The sequence below is a fragment of the Symphalangus syndactylus genome, chromosome 6, assembly GCF_028878055.3.
Source record: "Symphalangus syndactylus isolate Jambi chromosome 6, NHGRI_mSymSyn1-v2.1_pri, whole genome shotgun sequence".
Lineage (NCBI taxonomy): Eukaryota > Metazoa > Chordata > Mammalia > Primates > Hylobatidae > Symphalangus > Symphalangus syndactylus.
In genome coordinates, this window is record NC_072428.2 from 67,776,874 (window position 1) to 67,794,320 (window position 17,447).

General features: G+C 45.7%; 1 protein-coding gene and 1 long non-coding RNA gene across 2 annotated transcripts in view; one reads left to right on the forward strand and one right to left on the reverse strand.

The window, feature by feature from the left end:
* Window positions 1-3,071: 3,071 nt before the first annotated feature.
* Window positions 3,072-12,804, reverse strand: FZD4 (frizzled class receptor 4). Its single transcript, XM_055283175.2, has 2 exons — window positions 12,200-12,804; window positions 3,072-9,864 (listed from the first exon to the last, which is right to left on the reverse strand). Exons 1-2 carry the CDS (start codon window positions 12,491-12,493, stop codon window positions 8,536-8,538), a joined length of 1,623 nt encoding a protein of 540 aa, XP_055139150.1. The 5' UTR covers window positions 12,494-12,804; the 3' UTR covers window positions 3,072-8,535.
* A 206-nt stretch (window positions 12,805-13,010) lies between these two features.
* Window positions 13,011-17,447, forward strand: part of LOC129484714 (uncharacterized) — a 59,726-nt gene continuing 55,289 nt past the window's right edge. The window contains exons 1-2 of the long non-coding RNA XR_008658510.2: window positions 13,011-13,113; window positions 15,386-15,430. This is a non-coding gene — a long non-coding RNA (uncharacterized lncRNA). The remainder of the gene's footprint in view (window positions 13,114-15,385; window positions 15,431-17,447) is intronic.

A 17,447-nucleotide genomic window follows, 5' to 3' on the forward strand; every position in this document is an offset into this window, starting at 1 on the left:
TGGGAATTTGAGAAGTTGGAATCCTTTGCCATGAGGGTAAATAAATCTATGGGCCCTCTTAGTGTAAAGATGAAATAGACTTAAGAAAAAAAACAGGGTAATACTAAGAATTTCATGTGAGGCCAAGGTCCATTTTGAAACCCTTTTGGACTAAACTTTTGCAGGTCCAACACATCTTCAAGATATTTAGTGGGATCCTCCCAGTCCTACGGTACCAGCTTACATTGTGAAGGAAAATGAAGGACAGAATAAAGCCCTTCTCCCAGTCTGGTTTATTTCTGTACACAGAACCTCTGAAAACAGGAGGCCAAGGCTGACCTCTTTAGTCAAGAGTCAGCTCAACTTTAAAATTATAATTGCATGTGAAAGCTAAAATGGGAAAGAGAAAAAATCAGTTCTCAGGACCGAAATGCTAAAAACCCTTGGGTCACATTCCAGTTAGGGTCCTGGCTGTGCACACAGAGCTCCCATTGGGGGAAGGTGGGCAAGAGACCAGCCAAGACCAATTCAAACTATAGGGTGTTGGGGATCATGGCATTTATTCTAGAGGTGTCCAGTTTACAGATAAAGAAATGTACTATAGTGATTATGCTATATTATCTTTTAAAAAATAGAAGCTTATGGTCAGATCTCATTATTGAGAAAGGTGCCACTGCAAGTGAACTATTTGCAGTAAAGAAATCAGAGGAGGCTGGGTGCGGTGGCTTATGCCTGTAATCCCAGCACTTTGGGAGGCTGAGGCGGGAGGATCACCTGAGGTCGGGAGTTCAAGACCAGCCTGGCCAACATGGTGAAACCCTGTCTCCACAAAAATACAAAAATTAGTCAGGCATGATGGCAGGTGCCTGTAATCCCAGCTACTCAGGAGGCTGAGGAAGGAGAATCACTTGAACCAGGGAGGCGGAGGTTGCAGTGAGCCGAGATCAAGTCATTGCACTCCAGCCTGGGTGACAGAGCAAGACTCCATCTCAATACCATACCATACCATACCATACCATACCAACCATACCATACCATACACCATACCATACCATAAAATAGAAAAAATAGAAATCAGAGGGATAGAGTCTGTATTAGTTTCCTTGGGCTGCTGTAACAAATTATCACAAACTGGGTGGCCAAAGGCAACAGGAATTTATTTATTATTTATTTGGGACAGAGTCTTGCTGCGATGCCCAGGCTGAAATGCAATGGCATGATCTCGGCTCATTGCAACCTCTGCCTCCCAGGTTCAAGCGATTCTCCCGTCTCAGCCTCCCAAGTAGCTGGGACTACAGGCACACATCACACCTGACTAGTTTTTGTATTTTTAGTAGAGATGGGGTTTTACCATATTGGCCAGGCTGGTCTCGAACTCCTGACGTCATGTGATCTGCCTGCCTTGACCTCCCAAAGTGCTGGGATTACAGGTGTGAGCCACTGTGCCTCGCCCATAGGAATTTATACTTACACAGTTCTGGAGGTTAGAAAGCAAAGATCAAGGTTGTGTTCTTCTGGAGGATCCAAGGAAGAATCTTCCCTGCCTCTCTCCTGGCTGGTGGTTGCCAGCAATCCTTGGTGTTTCTTGCTTGGCCTGTAGCTGCATAACTCCAATCTCTGTGTCGGCCTTCCCATGGCATTCTCCTCTCTTGTGTGTGTGTCCAAATTTCCCAGTTTTTATAAGGATACTAGATATTAGATTAGAACCCACCCTAATCTAGTTAAGTATGAACTCATTTTTAACTTAATTTAATCTGCAAAGACCCTATTTCCTAATAAGGTCACATTCACAGGTATCTGGGGTTAAGATTAGAGGGACACCATGTAACCCACAGGAGTATAAAACAAAAACAAAAGAAAACCCTGTGTAAAACAAAAATACAACCAAAACCCTGAGTTGGGCATGGGAAGACCTGCTGACCAACCTTCTCCAACCCCTTTGGGTTGCCCTCGCCCTCGCTACGTCTTGGCTTCTCCACTCTAAAGGAAGGTTGTCAGACCTGCCCTACTGACTTCAGAAATGCCAGGAGAATAAAATGAAATCATGTAAATAAAGTATTTTCTATTCAGAAAATGTTTCTTTAAGTGCAAGGAATTAAGACTTCATTCCAGATTGTGTTGACTTTCCTTAACTTCGTAATTACTTAATGAATAGGTAATGGAAAGAGAAACACAGCCCAACTGGGAAAACAATTTAAATTACATACCTGCCTTCATTTAGGGTTTGAGATAAATGTCCAGTAGCAATCTGCAGGTAAGGAGAGTAGTATTGCAGATCCTTGTTCAATGAACGGGTTTTTTACTCGCGCCAAAACAGGGTGGTATTCAAGTGAAGCTAAAGGGTGGCAAGCAATTTAAAAGCAAACCAAGAGGCCTTATGTTCACATCTAGGACATCAGCAGACGGTGATGGCTCTCCTTCCCTCTGTATGTGAGGTCTATAATATTACTGACTCCCATAACAATATCCTGATAGTAGCTTTGAATTTGCTTTGTCTGATGACTTTTCTGGATATGGGGACACAGACCATCCAATTTATAAAATTAGCTAAAGAAGCCACTTTCCTGATTGACAAATGCGACATATGCCCATGTCTGTTACACAAACAGAATCACTGTGTAGCCAGAAAAAAAAAAAAATCTGAAGGAAAAAAAGCCCCCTTTCCTTTCCCTTTTTTAAGAGGTCAAAAGTTCTAGTAATGATGGGAAAACTCTTTTTTAGGCCATCAGATTCAGTCAGTGGGGCTTGGAAGGCAAAGATAGCCACATGCATTGAAAATGCAAAAAAAAAAAGAGGCGTCATTGGGATAACAACTTGAGAACTACAGTTATATCCAAAGCATCATGTGACCTACTTGAGTGTTACTGATGACCATATTAGTAATCAATTCTGTTGACCTTAGACTGTGGGGGTTTACTGACCCAGGAGAAATCTCGCAGGGGAAAAAGAGCCCCAGCAAAAAAGAAAGAGGCCCTCAGAAGGCAGTTCCCAATCTGCCCTGCAAACTGAATCCTCTATTTCTCACTGCTGGGTGTATATGCTTCCTAGTGGCTGTCATATACTTTCAGAAATATGCCAAGTCACACACAAGCTAACAAACAAAACTTTATTTTCCTTTAATACAAAAATTAAATAGCAAGGGGTTTTCTTTGTACAGTGATAAATTAGAAATTTACAGTACAGACATCGATGCAGACATACTTTTGTACATCCTTAAAAGCAGGGTCCATTTCCTTTGAAATTTAGCAATTCATTCAGGGCATGTGTAGCAGGAAGTTTGCCTGGTACCTCTTTGTCAAACATCTGAAAGTCCCCCAGATTGGCTTCAAGGTTCCTGGAGCTGTGGGGTGGCATGAGGACCCAAGGAGGGCCACAGAGCATCCAGCCCAACTGCTGCACAGAGCAGGGGGAGTCACATTTTATCTTTTTTCAGATTACACCTAATATTTAATCCACCTTTCTTACAAAGAGCTCAATGGGCCATCATTTTTTGACCTTTTCAAGCCTCACAACGTCCCTGTGAGGTAGACAAAATTCAGAAACACCTCCATGTCTCACTGGGAGAGATCCAGAAAGCAGCTTACCCCTCCCAAAGCCCACAGCCAAGTCAGAGCCCCAGCCTATTAGTACAATTTGAAAACTTTCACGACCTCGGAGAGAAGATGGACCCAACCTTTGTGGGGCAGCGTGGCTCTTGCCCCTCTTTTCAGAAGCCTTCTAGGATGACAGTGGTCATGTACTGAATATTGTAGGAGAGCAAGGAGGTATAAAAGCTTTGAGGACATGGCTCATATAGGACCCCAAAAAGGTCCTCTACAAATTGCCTGGGGAAATTCTGGGAATTGGCTGATGCAACGAAGAAAAGAAAAAAGATACATCAGAAACAGAAACATGCTACTATCAGGGCAACTGAGCTTGCCAAGGGGAAGAGGCATGTTGGGGGATCTGTAAGTCATTTGTCTCCTGGTACTGTCAAGTGTGTAATCACTGCACAAGTGCATGGCAAGAGACAGTAACAGAAAGCTCTATGTAGGCTAGAGTGAAATGAAATCTATTATGTAGGGCTCTAGTATCTGATCCTTGGTAGGAGCAAAATGCTGTCTAAGGAGTTTCCAAGATCTATGACCTAACCCTGAAGGAAAAGTGATAACCCAGGTCATTTGCCAGACATAATACAAACCCAGAAGGGAACTCTAAACTCAAATAAAATAAAGGAACCAACAGGATTTTCAGAGTCCAGTGACTCGACATGATTGACTGGAATAGCAACTCTCTCCAGTGTCCTCCATCACAGAATAAAATACAAGATGTAAACTGATTTTAAGAGGTTCCTTCCAGGCTGGGTGTGGTGGCTCATGCCTGTAATCCCAGCACTTTGGGAGGCTGAGGTGGGCAGATCATGAGGTCAGGAGTTCAAGACCAGCCTGGCCAACACAGTGAAACCCCATCTCTACTAAAAATACAGAAAGTAGCTGGGGGTGGTGGCACACACCTGTAGTCCCAGCTACTCGGGAGGCTGTGGCAGGAGAATCGCTTGAACGCAGGAGGCGGAGGTTGCAGTGAGCCAAGATCGCGCCACTGCACCCCAGCCTGGGTGACAGAGCAAGACCCTGTCTCAAACAAACAAACAAACAAACAAACAACAAAAAAAGGTTCCTTCCAAAGTCTGTGCTCAGTGGCTCCCTTCCCTAACTGCAGCTGTGATCACCTCACCAGAAATCAAATATTGCACCAACCTGGTGAAATCCCTGAGTCTGTTCCTCTAGGGCTGAGACTGTTGAGCTCATCTTTGTGTCCTCAGGTCCCAGCTTGGTTCTCAATACAATAAGCATTTAATTCAGTGACCATGAGGATGACGGGAGCCAGAGAGTATAGAGCTAAAGGTGCTGAACAGAATCTCAATTCAGTATCTAGACACACAAGCTTCCCGGAACCTGAGTTTGGGAAGTGCACGTGACACAGTGACCTGGGAGAGGAAAATCAGAGAGCATCTCTGCAATTAAAAAAATGTCACCCCTTCTCCAGTTTCAGGCCCAAGTAAGTTGCCAGTTCAGAAACAGTCTCAGAGAACAGGAAATGGGTCTCCATAAAGGAAAGAGAATATGAATCAACCAAGTAGCTCAAGCAGATGATTCTGGCCAGCACCACTCTACCCCCATGTTCCCTTGCCCTGAGGTTTGGCCTATATGAAGCAGGAGAAAGGAACCTACCAGAAAGGAGGTTGGACAGAGGTGCCATTGCACCATGTTTAATCTCTGGAGGTCAAGGGATTTCTGAGGAAGCTACAATCATACCCATTTACTGCAGGTTTCAGAGAAAGAAAAACAACCCTCACCTTTTCTCTAGCAGATGCTGTCCTCAAATATACCTATACAAGTCACATGGAATACCCTAAGCCCTGAATTGCCGGCAAAGCCAAAGCAGATGTGTGGGCCCATGTCCTTGTGGCCTACTCTCATAGCCTTCCTAAGGGATTTCTCCAGAGACTGTCATGAAGCAGAGCTGATCCTTTCTGTTAAAACCACCTGTAACTGACTTGGAAAGAATCCTGGGAAAGGGATGAGAGATGGGTTAAAAGTAGACAGACCCAGGCTGGGTGTAGTGGCTCATACAGGAAGAGATTTATGGAATGGAGACAGTGAAACAGATGGGAATTCCAGAGGTCCCTGCTCCTTTCCCAGAGGAACAGTAAAGTTCAGCAGACCTGGGTGCGTCCCCACCCTAGATCAGTTAGAAGAACAGAGATTATCTATTTCGGGGCTTTACTACAGTTGGCACTCAAGAAATAAAATGATAACTGATTTTTTTTTTAACAAATACCGATTTAAGAAGTGATGGAGTTGATTGAAGGTCACTGGTAACTGACCCCTCAGCCACAAAGTTCTTTTCCTGAAACCGTAAAGACTCTCCATTGTCTGGAATGTGAAAGGAGAGGCCTATAACCCTGTAGCATTGCTAAGGCTACTAATCCAAACGGCCACTTCTGATCAAATACACTTTGCCCTGAAAAAGCAAGAGATTTGTGGAAAAGGCATGTCAAAACCCAAAACATTGTCAAAACACTAGCTCCAGAACTCAAAACTCAGAAATCAGGTGCCCAGATTCACCCAAGTGCTCTTTTATTGTTATTATTTAGTCATTGGCAAGTATCGATCACCTACTCCATGCCTGGCTTCCTGCTAGATGCTGCCTTGGTCACACAATCACTGACACATTATGAAGAAAACTGCATTACAAACCTCTACACTCTAACAGCAAGACCAGTCCCCTACCGCCTGGTCTTCCTTCCCCTGCCTGGGCCAGAGTCCCTGCACAACTCCCAAGACACCAGAGCAGAGCGTGAGTAAGGGCAGGATCTGCCCCTGGGTGCGTGCTCCAGGGCCCTGGACAGTTATGGGAACTGTCTATAAGCAGCACAGGGAGTTCACACTTTACATTTCATAGGCAATGGAGTATCAGATGGAGTTAAAATGGTTCTTCTGGGGATCAATTCTCATGCTCCTGGAGCCTGACGTAGAGTCTAGCCAAGGTACTCAGACTGGGCACAGCAGCAGGGGCCACCTGTGCCCACTTAGCTTCAGTCTCAAAAGCCAAGACTTTGCCTTCCAAAACATACAATGGACCTTACATGCATCTTGATGTCAGAGAGCTCAAGAACCACACAAAAACAAAAAGGAAAGAAGAAACGGAAATGTCAAACTATGGGCATAAGGCTCAAACCAAATTTTTAAAAAAGAAGAAATGCTTATTTCCAGAATTTGACCACCTATTTGGAATTTTGAGTCCCTGGAAATGTTTTTCCACAAAGTGTGATTGAAAAAAAAAAAAAAGCTTCCCTTCCTATTTTTTGTAAAGGCATGAATTAATAAATAAATGAGTCATTGCAAAGCAGCTGCTGAAGCAGACAGGTATGAGTTACAAGGAGAGCAACCTGTGACATAGTCAACAATTTGTCCCCAAGATCTCATGATTAGAAGGCCTAAGGCAAGGTAAGAGAAAGGCCAGTTACAGTTTTAAGAGAAGTGCAATTTTTGAGAGGCTGCTAGGGGGTAACCCCTTGTGAAGAATGTATAGCATAAATTTTAAAAGCTTTGGATACCTCTGCTAAAGGCAATTAAGACCTGGGCTATTAGAGTTTGCAGTTCATTTCATATGGTCTACACTTTATTCCCTACTAACCAATCAAGCTTCTGGCTGGCATTCCGGAGATTCATTAAGCACCATATAAATACTCCAGGCCACACTGCCTCCAATGAAATCTTACAAGGAGCCTTTGCCAATTACTAGGAAACAATTATGCACCAAGTAGTTGGATTAGCTGTCCTCAGTTCCCTTTATAAAACTGAAAAAGTCTCCATTGTCCTAAGTAGACCAGACTCTGATAACATTCTTATGCTTTAAAAAAAAAAAAAAAACTTTTAAAGGCACTATCATTCTGAGAATGCAAGTTGAAGTTGACCATAGTTTTAAAGTCAGTTGAGTACACTATGTCATGGTCCAAGAATGTGCTTTTAATTGTAATTGACACACACAAATTACACAGCTAATCTGTGCGAATGCAAAGTTGCCAAGAAACTTAACATTTCAGCTCTTCCAGACTGGCGTCTGCATAGATGCAATCACACAAGTAAAATATATTAAGTCCCCACTGCTCAATGCAATAGGTCTCTGGGGTCGGTCAGGTAAGTCAACTTAGTAAATCTCATTTTCCTCTGAATTAAGTGATTGTCAGAAAGTGAATCACCCTTCCTTTTCCCCTCTTTAAGCATTCTGCAGTGCAAAAATTCCTATAAAAATACCTTTTTTTGAGTCATTAACATAAAATGAAGAAAAAAGCAGCAGCCAAGAAGAGAGATGTTGAAATTTAAGAGAGGAAAAGAGAGAAGAAAAATCCACTGGATACCTTATGTGTGTGAGTACAGTACTTTTGTTTGTTCAAATAACTCTGTTTTATGACAAAGGCACTGAAAGATTCTACCACCACCTCTTGGGAGTGCAGTCCACAAAGTTCTAAACAGCAGACAGTGCACCACAGAAGATGTTTATGTTAGATCAGCCAAACTATAAAACTCTTGTAACACTTCTCTGAACCCAGCGTTTCCAGTGTTTATAGATTGCTTTGCTATCTGAAAGACCCAGTTAGTATTTAAAATTGTAAAGGGTTAAAAAAGTTAATATTTCTCCCTGCTAGTTACCAACTCACAGCTCAAATCCCACGCTGCAGGGGAAAACAGTATCGCCCTGGACTTCCTGGAATCTAGGCAGGACCTCCACGCTCCAAGCTGCAACCTGCTAAAGTGATCAACGTTTTGATTTTTCACAGCTTTGAAAGCCTCTAACTGGCTTTTCCATTTTGGATCATTCCAAAGTCTACAGCAAAATCATTGGTTTTTTGATGCTGGGGTCGGGGTGGGAGGCAGTGGGTTGATGGGGGTCACTTAATTGTTGCTAGTTTGTTCAAACTGAGATTCACTGCATATAACTTTTAGTAGAATTTCCTCCAATATGCTGGCATTCCCCCCTTCGAAATGAAGAAAGCGTGGAGGCTGACTAGCCTTATACCACAGTCTCATTGCCTTTCCCAGGCTTCACCCAGCCATTTCCTCTCTTCTCTCTCTTTACCTTTCCAGAATTCAACAATCTGTTGGAACACTTCTGCCACGTGTGAAGAGTTTTGGCAGACCAAATCCACATGCCTGAAGTGATGCCCACCAACAAAGACATAAAAATTTTCAACATTTCAACAGCCATGTTGGAATCATCTGCAGAATACTGAAAGAGTGCCCAGTTGGAGATTTCATAAAAATAACAGGCAATCACACACGTTGCAGGAACTGTGTACAGTACTGAGAACACCCCAATCTTGACCATCAGTCTTTCTAACTTGTCTGTCTTTGTCCCATCCTTTTGAAGATTTGACCGAATTTTGAACAAGGCCACCAAACCTGCAGCAATGAACAAAGTTCCAATCACCAAATAAGTAAAGAGGGGAGCCACCACGAACCCGGTGAGGGCATCGAGATTTTGGTTTCCAACATAGCACAGGCCAGTCAGTTCATCTGCATCCACCAGTCTCATAATCAAGATGACAATGGTTTTCACTGCGGGGATGGCCCAGGCTGCAATGTGGAAATAAGAGCTGTGCATTTCAATGGCTTCGTGACCCCATTTGAGTCCTGCTGCCAAAAACCAAGTGAGTGTCAGAATAACCCACCAAATGGAGCTGGCCATTCCAAAAAAGTACATCAGCAAGAAAATTATTGCACATCCTGTGTTCTTAAGTCCTTCTTGGATGAGAACAGGTTCTGCTGCCTCTTCAAAATCACAGGATATCCTTTCCCGGCCTACAGTCAGCCTGACAATATAAGCAATGCTATAAATATTATAGCACATACTGAGAAATATGATGGGGCGCTCAGGGTAGGAAAACCTAGAAGAATCGATCAGGAAGGTCAGTACTGTGAAGGCAGTGGAGATGAAGCACAGGCTGGCCCACACAGCCATCCAGATATCGGTGAACTCCTTGGCTGAGCGGCTGTATAAGCCAGCATCATAGCCACACTTGAGCACACAGTTCAGGCTCCTTTTCACCCAGATGTACTGATCAGAATTGGTTCCCACAGAGTGACACTCTTCCCCAGGCTGGATGGGGGTTTTGTGAGGTAAGGGCACCTCTTCATCACCTGGCCCTTCCATGCACATGTGGTTGTGGTCGTTCTGTGGTGGGAATTTGCTGCAGTTCAGACTCTCTGGCCAGGCAAATCCAAATTCCTTCAGGACGGGTTCACAGCGTCTCTTGACTGAAAGACACATGCCGCCGCATGGGCCAATGGGGATGTTGATCTTCTCTGTGCACATTGGCACATAAACAGAACAAAGGAAGAACTGGAAAAGTAACAAAATGAACAACAACAACAACAAAAAACAATGACTTGGAAGTTTGACCAAATGCTCCCACAAAGCTGAGTTGAATGCTTCCAGGCAATGTAGGTATCTACTTTTAAACCAACCTATGGGGAGTCTGTCTGTTTACTCTGACCTCAAACAAGGGTGCCTGATAATCCATCATTACACACTTTTCTTAGTTTGGCTTTAGTAATCCTTTCCAGAAGAATGTACATAAATAAATAAATAAAATAAATAGGGTCTGAAGAATTGCATAAGCCCTCTTTGCACAACACTTGAAATAAATCTTAAAAAACTGGCTTTCAATCTCCTTCCATTTTCAAAACTATTTGAAAAAGCTAAAGAAACTAATACGACTCATTTAGGTGGTTTATTTTTATCCCCGTTTATCATTTTAAAAAGTTAAAAAAAAATGTAGATCCTGTTAGTATTCTCTTCTCCCTAATTTATCCTTTAAAAATATGTTTAAACTAGTCCCATACTGAAACAAAAAGTGGCCCAGTTGAGACACTGTTAGACTCAAGGATGGGATGCAGATTGAGGTCTCTGGTCACTAGGGATTTGTTTGGCCAAGTTTCCTCAATGAATAATAATGAAGCACAATAGGAAAATGTAAATGTTAAGTCGCTGAAACTGCAATACCAGCAGGGGAGAGTCCAGTTGCTGTCCTCAATTCCTCCAGCATTGATAAACAGTCTGCTTGGCTCCTTACAGATGTTGTCTATGAAGTCTAGAGTTACAAGTAACTATTTTCCAGCATGTAAAGGGATCCAGTCTTGTCCTTCAAAACAGCTTGGCCACTTTCCCCAGGATACATGTGATTAAAAATATATATCCCTGCAAAAGCTGTTTCTCCAACAAATTGCCACTGATGTCAGGATATGTGCTGTTTCCAAACTGAGAGCTGGAGGATCATTTCTTAAGCTTTTATAACCTAGTTCTAAAGTTCTGGAACTTCCAAAGGGATATTTCAGCAGCAACAGGTCTAATCCCTACCATCTTTCCAAAACCACAAACCAAGTTTTAAAATGACCTATGTAAAAACATGCACCTAGTAAGTAAGCTGTATGTCTGTTCATTATCTCTCAGAAGTTACAGCCAGAACCAAAGATTTCTTTTCTTTTCTTTCTTTTTTTTTTTTTTTTTTTGATACGGAGTTTCACTCCTGTGGCCCAGGCTAGAGAGCAATGGTGCAATCCCTGCTCACTGCAACCTTCGCCTCCTGGGTTCAAGCGATTCTCCTGCCTCAGCCTCCTGAGTAGCTGGGATTACAGGCGCATGCCACCACGCCCGGCTAATTTTTGTACTTTTAGTAGAGACAGGATTTCACCATGTTGGTCAGGCTGGTCTCGAACTCCTGACCTCGTGATCCACCCGCCTCGGCCTCCCAAAGTGCTGGGATTACAGGCATGAGCCACCGCGCTCGGCCAGAAACCAGATTTCTGAAGCCTGGACAACTAACTTCTACTTTTTCCCACAACTTCTCTCTTTTCTAAATTTCTAAAAATCACCCAGCCTCACCAACCCAAACATAACCAATGTTAACACTTTAAAAATTTTCCTTTCAGTCTTTTATTATCCCAATGAATTTTTTATTTTGCAGGATTATAATCACCTTGTATATGCAAATTCTTATTACTGTGGAATAAACATTTTCTCTATCATTACACATGCTTTACATTTTTTAATGACTGCAAAAAAATTTCTTCCAATATACCAACCACCTTCCTGCAGCTTCTTCTCACTCGCCAAGCATTAAACGTGCCTTCAACTCTGAGGATAAGAAAGAACTCAAGCCAACCCAACCACTCCTTCATGCATAACCTCTGAAACCCTGCGGGACGTCGTGAGAAGGGGCTATTCAGCAGAAAAAGGTGCAGTAGTGTTTCATTTCATAACACCCCAAAAATAGTGGGGAGAAGGAAGGTCGGTGAGGGATGGTCTCCTTTTCTCTCCCTCCAAGTCTTAGCTGCAGCTGGCTCCCTCCCACTCGCCCACCGAGCAGTGGCGGCCAGAATCCTTGGCAAAGATAACCCTCAGCTCCACTGGGGTTAGGGGTCTGGGCCAGACATGGGTGGGCAAGGGAGAAAAACGGAAGGGCGGGGTGTAAGAGTGGGTTCTTTCCCAGGCCAGATGACTTACACAACGTTTTGGCTTCCAATCCCTGAGAAAGTGGGGGTGGGGATGGAAATCACTTTTCCAGGAGAGCTGTCTCCTTCGGGCTAGGATGATCAACTTGGCATGGGCTCTGCAAAGTTAGTTTGGGCGTCCCTCCCCAAGGGGTCCCGCCAGGGGTGGGGGTGGGGGCGCCCACCTGCAGCTGGCTGGAGCAGCCGTACTGGATGAGCGGTGTGAAAGTTGTCAGCTGCAGCTCGGCGTCCGTCTGCAGCTCGTGCCCCACCAGGTTGGGCATCTTGGTCACGTTGTAGCCGAGGTTCTGGCACATGGAGATGCGGATGGGGTCGCAGCGCCGCTCCTCCTCGTCCCCGAAGCCCCGCGCCGGCCCCAAGAGCAGCAGCAACTGCAGGAGCAACCCCAGACTGAGACCGACGCCCCCGGGCGCCCTCGGGACGCTCGGCCCTGCGCCCCGCCAGGCCATGGCCAGCATCGGGGGCGGCAGCGGCAGCGGCGGGGGCTGCTCTGGCAGACACCCCCAGTTTGCACGGGGGCGCCGGCTGCCCGCGCTGCTCCCAGCTCCCGGGAAGGGAGTGTGATGCGGCGACGAGGGGGCAGCGGCCGGCTCTCCAGCAGCTGCGCGCGACTGTGTGGGATTTTAGACGTCCCGGGCCGAGGCCGAGGGACAGGCTGCGAGGGTCATGGCTGCAGGGGGCGAACCCACAAGCCGGCGCCGGCCGCGTCCGCTCGGCGTCTCCGCGAGGCCAGCCAGCAGCCAGCGCTGCGCAGCTCTCACCGCCGGAGCCCTGCGCGGCGCTGGAGGCTCGCGGCGCGGCGGCGGGGCGGGACGGACAGCACGCCTCTCCAATGGCCAGGCGCGGTGGGCCCCTAGGGGCGAGGCGGCGGGGCGGGGCCGCTCTCCCGCTGGAGGGGTCAGGCCCCCGCCCTCCGGCCCCCCCTCCGGCCGCCCCACCCTCCCTCCCTCCCCTAGCGCCCCGCCCCGCCCGCCTCCTGTCTCTTGCTTTCCTCCCACCCGGATCTAGGCGCGCAGGGGCCAAGCAGGGACGCAGCCTAGTGGCTCCAGCCGCGCCGTCCTGCCCCCTCCTCCCGCAGGTGAGAAGTGCGCCCTGTTCCATCTGCCCCCTTTCCTTTCTGTCTCCTTTCAGCTGTAACCTAAGCCCGTGGCCATCTCCCCTTCAGGCAGAGAAGCGTACACAAAGAACTGGGGATTTGGATTTACACCGATTGTGGCTTTCAGTCCCGGCTGTGTGACCTTGAGCAAATTGTTCAACCTCTCAGCGTCAGTCTCCTCTGTAAAGTCACTTGGGAGGATTAGAGATAAAGTGTAGAAGACTTAGCACGGTGCCTGGTACTGCGCGAGTCCACAGCTATTTTCACTCCGGACTAGCGGCGATCGGGCCCGGCCTCTCCCCGCCCCCAAACTCGCCCGACCTGCGCCGGGAGCCGCCCACCTCCAGCCGCCAGTGGGGAGGCGCCCCAGAGCTGCGGAGCTGCAGACCCGCCGACGGTCTCGCGCTCTGATTTCCTCACCGTGTGAAATGAAATTCCACAGGGGGATTCGAAAGGAAATGAGACCGGGACTCTCCGTGCTTCTCGGCCCGCCGCCCTTCCTGTCTCGGGGACACGGTTTCTAAATAAGGTTGGGAGGGTGAGAGGGCGGGAGGGGAGAGGCATGACCTGTGCACTGGGGACGAGGAAGGCGCACAACCACCGTGACTCCTCTCTCCCGGCCTCCCGGGCACCCCCTCCCCACCAGCCTGCACCCCTTTTTTTTCTTTGCTTCTGCGTCGGTTCCTAGGGATCTGGGGATCGTGCGACCCAGGTTTGAACCCAACTTTCCTGTCTCATTACCAGCCCCCCGCGGCTTTGTGCTGGTCCACCATCTCACTGCTTTCCAGTCGGCCAGTAAACTCCCAGCAGGTGGATTCCTCCACCGTTTACTTGTTGCTTGACTGTCTGTGTTCAAGCTATGGTGCCTCTCTGAGCCTCAAAGTGGCCGGCTGAAAAGTAGGGAAGTTCATATCCACCTCACATAGTTGTTCTAAGAGTTCAGTGAGATAATACCTGTAAATCATTTAGCAGTGTCCGACACATAATAAATGCTGAAGAACTTGGTGATTGGTGTGTGTGTGTGTGTGTGTGTGTGTGTGTTTCCAGAACAGCTAGGGGAGATCAATTATGGGACAGCCTTCTGCTTTCCACCCTGGTGCTAAAGACAGCTCCAACAGTCCCGGACTGAGGATCTGGGTAAAAGGCTGTTCACCCTCTTCCTGAGATCTTTTTGTCCAACACTTGCCACTGTTTTCTTGGAACTGTTTTATGCATGTTTTTATCCTCCCATTTCAGCCAATTCTGTGGCATATGGCAGAGGCTAGGTGCAAGTTGGAAGAATGTCTGTGCCACTCATGTGACACTCATATTCTGTCTTGTATTTTTAGTCTTCTTATATTGGCAACGAGACTTGACTGAGAGCAAAAATGGAATCAACTTTTTTTTGGTATTTGGCTCTGTGCCTAGAACTGTGTTGGACACGGAGAAGCTGCATTGTCTCCAGTCATCATCATAAACTCCCAATGAAGGAGGTTCCGTTAGCCCCTAATAGAGACTAGGAAACTGAGGCTAGAACCAAAGTAATAGAAAATGACAAGACCAACCAAACCAGGGCCCAGAAGAGGCTCTTCAAAGATGGAAGGCAGGGCTATTTTCTCAGAAAAAAATTCCCAGCTGGAAATCAATGTACTTAGCAATAGGATTGAATCTCTGTGTGCCTGTGCTGAGAAATGCATGAAACCCTTGGCCTACAGAGATGAATAAACGATCAAATGTAGAGATCAAATAATCTATTAATCATTTGGGTTACAGAGATGAATACATAATCAGACGAATAGATCAAATGAATAGATAATCCTCATCCTTTAGGACCTCACAGGAGGAGACAAAGGATTAACAAACAATAATAACTTAGTTTGCTAAGTGTACAGATAGAGAATTATGGGTGAATTGAAGGTAGAAGTGGCTGAGTCTGGAGGGCTACTCAAAGGGGGATGACCTGCAAGACTCGTAGCTACTCAACAAACTGAAGTTAGTATGCAATTGGCCCTTCCTCTAGGGAAGAGTGGTGGTGGTGGGGTGTGCTTTGTGCTGAAGATATACTTACATGGTTTATTAAACAGTGAACTCCCTGAGGTCAAGGAGGAGGACTTGTCCCTCATACAGGGCCTGGCACACAAGGAACATCATTTGTGCTGGGTGAAGGAATACTGTTTTCAAATCAATAACAAACCACTCATATAGAACTCTTACTTTCAGACACTGTGTTACATGCCTTACATTCTTAATTTTGTTTATTTCTCACAACTTGCAGAAACTGATGCTCTGAGAGGCCAAGCAGTTTGCCCAAGATTACACAGTAAGTCGTGGAGAAGAACTCATGCATGTCTGCCTGGCCCTAAACTCTGTGTGCATGGTACTGCTCTTGCAGAGGAAACTGCTTCACGCCCAGCCTAATCCATAGTTAAAGATGACCCTTTTGTGATCTGGACCTCTTATTCCTAGACCTGGCGTCCTGCCTCAGCTTGCTTGAAGCAGTTGTCTCCTTTGAGAACACATGAAGAAGCCCCTTCCCTATCAGAAGCCTTTTCTGTCAACGCTTTTCTTTCTAGTCACGGAACTCATCACCGGTATTTTCCAAAAAAGAAAGCTAGGGGAATCACATTTCAGTCTGAATGTGGAAAGACAACAAAGACCATAACTTAGAGCTAAATCTGAATGGCCTGGAGCCTCTCAGCCTCCCTCTCCTGGAGTGGTTTACACAGTCCACAATCTGCCACTGGTGACAGGCATGGCATGTTTGTCTTTGTTAGAGAAAACACTTCCCGAGGGAGTCCCAGGCAGAGGGATATCCACCCTGTGACATGCACAGCATTTCTGAGAGGAAAAGATAGGGACACCTGAATAAAGTGCAGGCCACGAGCCCCTGCTAACTCTGGCTTGAGTGCCTGGGCAGTTTCCTTGGTCCAGCCTCTGAGCAGTAAAGATTCAACTACTTTGGAGCTGCAACAAACATGACTTCAGCAGTCTGTTGGGCAGTTGGAGGGCTCTCCATTTGTATCTAATAAGAGGCTGGGTTCTTATTAACTACGGTGATGTGTTAATTTTTCAACCTGACCTTTTGTGCTCCAATAGATTCTTGTAATGCTTACTAAATTAAAGGCTGCATTGGAAGAGTAACATTTAGGTTAAAATGCATCACCTAAGGGGGTGGAAGCTATAAACATCCTTTCCCTCCTACGGGAAAATCTCTCATTTGCAGCTCTTTGCTAACCCAATTAAGTGCTGAAGTAGTTACCCTAGAGCCTGCTTTTTATTTCCTATGAAACAATCCAACTAATCCATATTCAGTAGCTTCCAAGAAAAGTCTTATTCCAACCACTCATGAAGAAACCAGCTTCTTTGAATCTAGATAGAACATTTAGAACTCACAAAGAGCTGTCTTGATGGAAAATGCAAGAAAGTGGTTCATTATTATCCTGCCTGGTTTTTGAGGGAAATAATTCACTGGGACTAAAACCCCATAAGTATTGGGAATTTACTGTGGAACAACAGAAGCAAAGGAAGATGCCATGCCACATTCCATCCGTTTATAAATAGGGTGTTACATCTCGCCCTGCACCCAAACTAGCTATAAAACAAAAGCGCACCTACTGAGTAAGGTGGAAGGGAACACTGGTCTTACTTCGAGCTGAGGAATCAAAGTTCCCAAGAGATTAAGTAACACCTATTAAGTGGCAGAGCCAAACTCCCTTCTTAGTCCATTGCACCACTAGCTAGCAGAGAAGAATTGTCACCACAGAGCTCTTGCATGTCAAGGAATAGAAGCTCAAAATTTTTCCTCCTACCCATAAATTTAGCAAGCATTAAATGGTACATCAGACATCCTTATTTATTGGTGGTGATGAGTTAACGCAAAGATGAACAACCAAAAACCTCCAAGGAAGGCAAAAGATAATGCAAACACACTCTTAACCTCCATAGCCTCATTTCATTTCAGTGAAATTGATCAGTCAAGCTATTAACAAATGTTTAGTGATGAGTTATTGGGGACATGTCACTGAGCTGGTTGCTAGGGAGTATGCAGACATGTTAAAGGTGGTTTCTGCCTTCAAGGAGCTTACAGTCACATTGGGGGAGATTAAGACATGAGACCAAGGGCGAAACAAGTTTTTTATGGTTAAGTGCATTTTGTTGACCTCTCTTATTTCCAGTCTCCCCTTGTTGCTGTACATAAGGTTCTGTATTATAAAGTTATTGGGTTGTTTTGTTTTTGTCTCTTTCACTTTCCTCTGAAGTCAGAGGCTGTGTATTTTTCACTACTGTGCTCTTAAACAACATAGAACAATATTACCTGAGCCATAGAAGGCACTCAG

What these genes read in the sequence shown, in the direction of transcription:
- FZD4 (XM_055283175.2), bottom strand. Translation starts at nt 12,493, where the DNA reads ATGCTGGCCATGGCCTGGCGGGGCGCAGGGCCGAGCGTCCCGAGGGCG. An exon ending in GCTGCTCCAGCCAGCTGCAG is followed by an intron (nt 9,865 to 12,199) that starts GTGGGCGCCCCC and finishes TTACTTTTCCAG; the next exon opens with TTCTTCCTTTGTTCTGTTTA.